Source organism: Trachurus japonicus, chromosome 6 (genome assembly GCF_045865225.1).
Source record: "Trachurus japonicus isolate A0001 chromosome 6, Traja_1.0".
NCBI lineage: Eukaryota > Metazoa > Chordata > Actinopteri > Carangiformes > Carangidae > Trachurus > Trachurus japonicus.
Genome location: NC_140912.1, coordinates 24,072,023 through 24,081,301, shown reverse-complemented (window position 1 = coordinate 24,081,301; position 9,279 = coordinate 24,072,023). Strand labels below are relative to the sequence as shown.

At 39.0% G+C, this 9,279-nt stretch overlaps 1 protein-coding gene across 2 annotated transcripts; it reads left to right on the top strand.

Annotated features, from left to right (window-relative positions):
- Positions 1-705: 705 nt before the first annotated feature.
- LOC146986220 (putative E3 ubiquitin-protein ligase HERC3) lies at positions 706-8,850 on the top strand. Of its 2 annotated transcripts, none has more exons than XM_085779929.1 (23): positions 706-1,054; positions 1,169-1,292; positions 1,848-1,924; positions 2,076-2,297; positions 2,388-2,479; positions 2,699-2,829; positions 3,274-3,398; positions 3,693-3,769; positions 3,890-4,008; positions 4,147-4,206; positions 4,302-4,407; positions 4,496-4,691; positions 5,363-5,511; positions 5,607-5,723; positions 5,828-5,926; positions 6,117-6,269; positions 6,372-6,512; positions 6,644-6,813; positions 6,959-7,022; positions 7,128-7,198; positions 7,712-7,895; positions 7,983-8,085; positions 8,381-8,850. In XM_085779929.1, the coding sequence occupies exons 1-23, from the start codon at positions 844-846 to the stop codon at positions 8,599-8,601; spliced, it is 3,012 nt and encodes a 1,003-aa protein (XP_085636055.1). In that variant the 5' UTR covers positions 706-843; the 3' UTR covers positions 8,602-8,850. The 2 variants fall into 2 exon arrangements, with proteins under 2 accessions (XP_085636055.1, XP_085636054.1); XM_085779928.1 differs by having other exon boundaries at positions 6,372-6,518.
- Positions 8,851-9,279: the final 429 nt, after the last annotated feature.

Genomic DNA, 9,279 nt, shown 5'->3' with positions numbered 1-9,279 from the left:
TGACTAGTACTTATGTAATATGAAGCCTTGGATAAGGGGCAAAATGTCTTCAAAGACAAAAGCTAAGTCCAGTTGACCTGATTCAATTGCCTAGAGAATAATGTATAATGTATTCTCAGTACATAACAATGTATCACTACTGAAAACCTTACCTTAAATGTATAAACAATGAGTTCTGCACATAGACTGTATATAAAAGTACACAAAGATATATTGATGACTATTGAGTCTCATTTAATAATGTATAAAGACTATTGAGTAGGCTACTTTTACGATAATATATAAACAATAAATACTTTTGGTACTTAAATTGAGTACAACAATATTGTAGTGTGCCTATTGAGTAGTACTACTGACTACTGATAGAATAATGTAAACTGACTACTGTACTCATGTAATCATGTACTGTATGATGACAACTGAGTAGCTACTCATTTAGTAATGTATAATGTTGAATAGTCGTATAATGATGCATAAAAGCTATCGACATTAATGCATTAATGATAATGTGAATGACTACTATAGGCTACTCAGCTGCTGAGTACTCGTGTATTTTTGTTTTCAACCTGAACTCTTTTTATTTTCCTCTTCAGTATCATTTCCAAACACCGTCACATAAAAACAAGCGCTGCAGTTTCACTTTCGTTTTTCTTTTCACTTCAGAGCTCATGAAATTCCCGAGTCACCGGGGCGTGTTATTTTCGTTTCATCAACTTTGTTAAGTTTTGTTTTCCCTAAGTCACAACAACGAGTCAGCAAAATGAGCCAATCGGGTTCAGTGTGAGTTATAAAAGCTGAATCATAAAAAGCCACAGCTGGTTTCACCGGAGCCACTCGAGCGAGATGTTTTCGTGGGGAGAAGACCGTCAGCGGCTGTCTGAGCTGCTGACAGGAGGATCCAACACTGCGACACAACATGGAGTTAACTCGTTAGAGCTCAGTTATCACATCAGAGACCTGTCAACAGGTCACAGTCTGCTCTCTGCTGTCAAATCTAATGGAGAAGCCTTCATCATCCGCACTCAGAGAGGAGAGGAGCAGAGTGAGCTTCACGGTTAGTGTCCTCTTCATGTAAAACTTGATCTGGTGAAAGAAAGTTCTCCTGCTTTTCTTCCTCCATCGATTGATCTGTATTCACCTGCTGTGTTTCTGTGGTTTGTTCTCACAGAGTCTGTGAAGTGTAATAAAGAGAAGATTGAGGCTGTGAGCTGTGGAGAAAACTCGGTCACACTGTTGTCTGACAAAGGCACAGTTTTCTGTGTGGACACAACTCGCTCTCCTTTCACTCCAAGGTAGGAACAAATAAAGCAGCATTGTGGTTAAAGTTACTGCAAAAGTATTTACTCCTTATTATATTATCACATAATATTCAATTCGTATTGATTTTAGCAACAAAATAATAATTAAGTAATTGCAAGTAGATATTGTAAAACTATTGTACAGTGAGCTTGGTTAAAAACATGTATGAACATCATGTGAAAATATATGTGGGCACAGCAGCCTGAAATATCTAACTTTTCAAGTGAATAACAAAGTTATTTTTCACCATTAGACAGACAGTAAGAACTATTAATTGTATGGTATTATAGTTACAATAGCACAATAGTATAGTAAAGTACTATTGTAATACTTTAGTATTACATATTATAATAGGCTGGTAGCCTTATAATGTGTTTAGCTTCCTTGTCACAGAGGTAGATATTGAGTTTGACATGTTTTTGTAATTGTAACAAAGTTAGTATTCAGATGCTGTCATTTCATAATTTGAGTTGTTTTGTCTTTTATAGTTGCTTTCATTGCAACCAACTCCTATAGTTTCTGAGCTCTGGTTGTTTCTGTTGTTTCAGGACTCCTGCAGTTTTGTGCAACATACCAGTTTGTCAGGTTGCCTGTGGGAGTCAGCATTCAGTCGCCCTGACCAGAGGTACAGTATCATCTACATATACCAGCAACTATGAATCGAATGATGATAATGATGAATGTTATTAAAAACATTGCAAAGTGCTTTTTACAACAGGTGAACATATATCGTGTTAGGATGTGAGAAATGTGACGGTGATGTCATGCCCCCACAGATGGTCAGGTGTACACTTGGGGTCAGGGCTCCAGGGGCCAGCTGGGCCTGGGAAAGACCCAGAGCAGCGACAACTCACCCCAACACCTCCGCTGTCTGTCAGCGACCCCCCTGGTTCAGATCGCTGCAGGGGGGGAGCAGAGCTTCGCCCTCTCCGTCTCTGGAGGTGTGTTCGGCTGGGGCAGGAACGACTGTGGGCAGCTCGGCCTGGGAGACACAACAGGTATAAAAACACTTATTCTATATACTAGTGTATATGTAATAAAAAATGCCTCTTAACATGTCAGTCTGACTTTTGATGTCTCTCCTATAGACAGAAACACACCAACTCCTGTTCATTACTTGAATATGAAGAAAATTATTCACATTTCCTGTGGATCAGAGCACACTGCTGTTCTGACAAAGGTGAGTCTGACGCTCTTATGTCGTAACCTGCTGCGCTTTATTGCAGGAAAAGACAACACTGGGCACTGTATACTGCAACATTCATTCTGTCCTTTATAATATGCTATATATCATTACTAAGTTGCCATGTTATTACCATATGAACAATATTTACTTAGATGCCACAGATAAATGCTAGCATGATGTGCTTCAACAGCAAATGTTTGGTTGTTTCCTCAGGATGGCGCAGTGTTTACATTTGGCTCCGGTCAATACGGACAACTCGGGCACAACTCCCTCAGGAATGAGCTACGGCCTCGGCTTGTTGCAGAGCTCCTGGGGGCAAAGGTCACAAAGATTGCATGTGGACGGTACAGTACAGCTCTAAACTTAGATTATATGGGATAAATAATCACACACCGAGCCAAGTTCAGTTTATTACTGGGGCAGTTTCAGCACGATTCTTATATAAACATCTGTGACTGGTTTTACTTACAAATACCAGAATGTCATAGGAAGGTACAAGAAAGGTGTGAGTCTATCTCCTCCTGTTTGAAACCCAACATTTGAATATAAGTTTCACACTTAAGTTTCACAGCTTTTTGCATTTCTATGTGAATGACACCTTCCTTCTTTCAGTCATGCACCGTCCATCATCCATAGAGAGATTATCACACTAGTTACATTCTGGTGATTTAAAGGCTTGGAAGCTGCTAAATGTTTAAAAAATAAAACTTTGCTGACATTAAAAATACTAATCTGAAGTACAAAATACTTATTATACTTAATATGTATCATTTTTTCCCCTCAATCAGGCATCACACATTAGTGTTGACAGTCTCCAGGAGGATCTACTCCTTTGGGCACGGTGAGCAAGGGCAGCTGGGAAGTGGAGAGAACAGCCATCCATCTGTGCCACTCCCTGTTCAACTGCCACAGGGTAAATACACAAATAAAATGACTGAAATGAATGAGTCACAGCAAGTCAAATTTATTTACAGTGCACTGTATGTAAAATTAACCAACAATTAAACAACTGAAAGAAATGTCAATAGTAAAACGACTGTAACGCAAAATATTACTGTACAGTTTTCTAATATTATTTGTTAAGGGTGGGTGTGGGAGCACAAAATAAAATACTAATAACTTACTTACTTACTTAATATACTACAGTGTGAGTAGGTTCTCTCCTCTAGAAATCACTTTAATTTTGTTGTTATTATTATTATCATAGACAACGGCATTGGTCCCAGCATTAGAAACATCTACGCAGGAGGAAACCGTTCTTTTGCAACGTGCATGTCTAAAGAGGTGCGGACACATACACATACACATACACATACACATACACACAGTACACACCTTAGTTACGGTATGTCTTTACCCCACTTCTCCAAACCAAACATGAACTCTTTCTTGTTTTTCCCTCAGGACATGAAACGCGGGGTAAACCCTGATGCTGTGAACAACGTACCACAGCACTCGCTCGATGGCATGATTGGCAGATGGACGTCTAAATCTGGTTCAAAATCACAAGGGAAAAACAAAGAGTGGGTACAATGGATCACAAGTTATTTTTCTGTCAATATGTATTTCTTTTATCCAGTGTTTGATCACTGTTATTTAGCACCAAAGCTGTTCATACTCTATCCTGAGTGTTATTGACGAATCATCTGAAACCTTCACAGGAAAATCCGCAAGATGTTTTCCTCTGCATCCTGTCTGAATCAAAGTTTCCTGGACCAAAGGTAAATGCTGAATTTTTTTAGCATACAGTAGCCATCACTTATTTCTTCCTGGTTATACCTAGAAACGCATTAACATCTGCTTCTGTTCTTCTTAGCAAAGATAAACATTTCCAGACCTCATCAAAGTACTCCGGCTTGAACTTGGATCTTGCTGAACAAAATTTTGAGAAGCTGGTGAGGAAGGACTCTCTTTGGTCAGAGGTACGAAACTGAAACGTGATTGTGTTTTTGTTATCTCATCACACAAAGCTGACACAACATCACTCAGTCGGCGCTACTTTCTCCACAGGTTGAGGCTGCTCTTCTGCAGCTGCTTTCCACTCTTGATGGGAATCTGGTGGGAGTGGAGGGGCTGAGGATCTTCCTGCTTCTCACTGCGCTGCTGCATGTGGTCCAGAAACGCGAAAGGAAACCAGCTACAAAACTGGCTGAGGGTGTTGCTGCTGCCTTGCAAAGACTGTCTGCTGAAAGCCTCCAGGTTACAGGTACAGTGGAAAATAACACTTTGAAATGTTTGAGAAGCTTGTAATGGAGTGATCCACCAACCATTAGTACAGTTTGTGTCATAGGAAGAAACAAAATCTGTGTTTTTGCTACTTTTCTAAAGCTGAATTGTGTTTGGGAATGAGGAGGAGATGATTCCCTTTTTTTAAAAAGCCCCCTCTATTCTATAACACTGTTGTGAAACCCAAAAGAAAACAAAAGTTAACACTTGCCCAGTGTCCGATCTGACTGACTGTTTCAGAATATACTGTAATCAGTCAGTTTTACATTTAAATAAAATGCATTATTGAAGTAATCATATTGGACCTAAAAAGAATGAATAAATGAATTGTATTACTTGAATGGTGCTGCCACCCTCTGATGTGTTCAGGAACAGTCAGAGATCGAATCGAATGGTTTAAGTCAGAGACAAAAGTTAATTGTGAGATGAATATGATAGACACAAGCATTAGTAAATAAGTAATGAAAATTAAAATATATGATCATAATTTGAAATTACTTTTGCAAGACCTACAGTATGTTATTTCATTGTAATTATTAGTAACAATTGCTGAAGATTTTTTTATGCACAATCATATGCAATATAATCTTATCAATTAAAAATGTTTTAATTGGCATTAATGTTTTCAAATGTCCATTTTGTCGTCCTCAGTGGGCTGGTTGTCCTCACTGCCGAGACACGCCGTGGTTAAATATGTGATGGTGTGGAAGGAGGCCCTGGCAGCCCTCATGTCCCGCAAACCTTTTCCTTGCAACTCTGGAGTCAGAAATATGCTACTAGTCCTGCAACACATATACAATGTTAGTATCATTGGTCTTAGACTTCTTGTAAATTTCAAACCATACCAAACACACACTTTTTACATTTTTTTCCCTCTTTTTTTCAACCTTTAAAGGCCAACAGCAGGATTGCAAGACATAAAAAAATCGAGGAAAAAATGTATTGTTTGGAAATTAACCGGGAGATTCTTCAACAAGACGTGCTGCTGTGGCGTTCACTGTCCAAAAATCAGGTAGGAAGGGAGAAATTCTAACAGCACCTAACTGGTGAAGTCATTCACTCACATCAAATTCTCAGTTTTAATAAAAACTGAGCACTGATTTTCTGTTTTTGCAGATGTTGAATGCTGAGCCATTGATCCTTTGTAACTACCCATTTGTAATGGACCTGAAGTCAAAGATAACAGCTTTTGACATCAATGCTGGAATCACACAGGTAACTTGTGCCTTAAACTTTTATCATATCGTACACTTTGTCATCTGAGAGACTGCTTGACCTGACCTGACAACTTCCAGTAAATGCATTAGCTTTTTCATTTTTCATTTATTCTAACAATGGCTCAAATTAAAATGGTAACATGTACAATGTGGGAAAGTTTTAAAAATCATATTTTGAATTATTATAGGGTGAACACCAGGCCATGTTACCTGGTCCTTTGGGAATGCTTTACCAGCAAGCACCTTACTTCGAACTACACCTGAAGCGAGCCTCTCTGATGGACGGCACCTTCACACAACTGGCAGCTGCTCGTCCCTCTGACCTCAAGAAGCCACTCGTGGTAAATACTTTATTGAAAAGACTTCACAGATATTTCTGTGGTTACTGTTACCTAAGCTTCGAACTAAAAGGAAAAATTTATATGAGAATTTCCATTTCTCAGGTCTATTTTGATGGGGACCCAAAGCTCACAGACCTCTACAAAAGAGACTTCTTCCACCACTTTTTTCGTGACTTGGTGTTGGCTAAATCTGGGATGTTCATGTTCAATGACTCCGAATCTCTGGCATGGTTTACATCCAAAGTACCGGTAAGTCTTTTACTCCTTTTACTCCTCACAGGAGGATTCAATTGGAAGTTGGAACCACAGAGGATTGTCTGTATTTAATTCAGACTATTTCCACTGATTCTTGGTATCTGTTTTTATTATAACAGGCAACAGTAGAAGACAGTACAAACTTCCGCCTGTTGGGGCTCCTGTGTGGACTGGCCTTGTACAACCAGTGTGTCATACACCTGCCCTTCCCACTGGTCCTGTTCAAGAAGCTGCTTGGTATCGAGCCAACACTGGAGGACATGATGGAGTTCAGCCCGTGTGTTGCAAAGTAAGACATTTTAAAGTTTAATACAAAATTTATAGTTTGACATTGTATCATCTGGAACATCACAGTATGTCATAAATGCTGTGCAGTAGGACAATTCATATGTCTGCTAATGTATCTTAATTTATCACATTTTTTCTTTTTTCAGGAGTCTGCAGTATGCGTTGGACTATGATGGTGATGTAGAAGAAGACCTGTACATGTCTTTTTTGGTTAGTGTTTACTTTAAACGATCTCCAATGATCTGTCTCATAAATCTATTACAATAGTTTTGCAGCAACAGTATTAAACTCTCTTCTTTAATGACTGGTCTACAGATCAGCTGGGATGGGAAGGATGTTGACCTTGATCCCCAAAATCCTGGAAGACCAGTGACGAGTCAAAACAAGTAAGACTCCATGTTTACTCTTCAAGGAGTTAATGTTGCTTATAACAATTAAACAATTAACATTTTTTTATCAAAAGGTATTAAGAAAAAGGTGGCAAAGTTTCTTTATACATTGAAAATGTGTAATATGTAAAGAAGTAATATACTATGTCACCTGTCATTGATATAGTTTTGTCATGAAGGTTACTTATGGGGTTCCTTAGGGCCCAGTCTTTGGCTCAGTGTTGATTACTCATATATAAATAACATATTGGAAATTGTTTGTTAAATAAACCAACATTCATTTTATTTAAAATTATGAATTTATAATCCTAATCATTTCAATCAATTGCTGTGTAAGTGTTTGTTTACATTTCCACTTAGAGATAAAACATGATGTGTATTGTTTTGTAAGCTGCACTTTCACCCTACACCCTTCTGAGAGTAATTATCTTTGTATATGAATTTGTATACATTTTTGTGTGGCTTTCATGTTACTTAACGCTGATGTTTTCCTGTTTTTCTGCTAAACAGGAAGGAGTTTGTGGATGCCTTTGTGTCCTATGCCTTCAACACGTCAGTGGAGAGTGTGTTTCAAGAGTTTGCAAGAGGCTTCTTCCTGGTGTGCGACCGGGATTTCATGAAGCTGTTTCGGCCGGAGGAGCTGCAGGAAGCCCTGGTGGGCAAAGACATCTACGACTGGGCGAAACTCAAACAGGTACCGACACAAAAAAGATGTTCTAATCAGCGGATTTACAGCCTTGTGTGTTTGATCTGACTCAGTGTCTTTTTTAACTTCATTCAGAGCGCAGTTTATGAATGGCCATACCAGCGTGGCGACCACATCATAAAGATGTTTTGGGAGGTTTTTGATGAACTATCTGAAGAACAGAAGAAAGACTTCCTTTGTAAGTACACTGCCAACTCTTAAAAGATCCATTAAGATGCATATAAACTTAATAAAAGTATAGTGATTGATGTTTGGCAGCTACAACACTTGGTGGTGCTTTTTGCATAGGGAAAGTTGTGGCTTGAGACAGGGTGCTATCTATCTATCTATCTATCTATCTATCTATCTATCTATCTATCTATAACATTTAATACTGGAGTTCTCCTTTAGCCATCACCATGTAAATAAAGCTACTGATCCATTAAGATGTTGACAACAAATTGAAGACTCCTTCCCTTCACTGTGTTCCTCAGTCTTCGTGACTGGATGTAGGCAGGCTCCTATTTTTGGCATGGAGGAGGTCCGCATGAGGGTTCGGTGGTGCAACCAAATCTGGTGCGGCTCTCCTGACCAGTACTTCCCCGAGTCCCTGACGTGCCACTACATTCTGGAGCTGCCCTGCTATTCAACGAAGGACATCATGCGAGACAGACTGACTGAGGCCCTGATACCAGAGAAAGGATTCTTGATGTGATGGTGGATCAACAGAGCATGCACTGTATCTGCGCTGGGAGAAGCTGGACTTCATATTTTCCTGTTGGATCAGCTTTCTGCACCTTCTCAGGATAAAAACAAACCAGACTTTTTAAAAGTGCACTTTATAAAAATTTGGACCAAAGCCACTTTGACATGAAAATGTATTTTCCTGTAATTTAACTGATCATTGAAGTTATTTATGCTTATATTAGCTGTATATACTCACATTTTGTTAAGACAAAGTTAAAGCAGTACTAAAGAACTTTCAGTTTTGGTTGAGTTTGGCGGCGCCTGTGGACCAAAGTGGTAGTGTTTTGCCTGAAGGAAGACTCCATTTCCCATGAACACTAGCGTGAAGCCCTGTAAATATCCTGCATTAAAATTAACAGAAGACATCAAAACTAAGTTTCTGTTTCCAGTGGATCATTTCAAAGTGAAAACACAAACATAATCCATTGCTAAAGTGCCGTTTTTCCTGTTCCCTCCTTGTTGTGACTCGCAAAAGTGAAAGTGAAACTTAAGTGAGAGCAGGGTTCCTACCATGCTCCTCAAAGTTGCTTAGTGCCAGAGAAAGAGATACAGACCCCCTCAGGCCATGACAGAGGTGTTATTCAACTTGTTGTAAGTCGATGTATTATCACAAAAGTTATGAAAATATTTTATGAAGGTTGAAAAG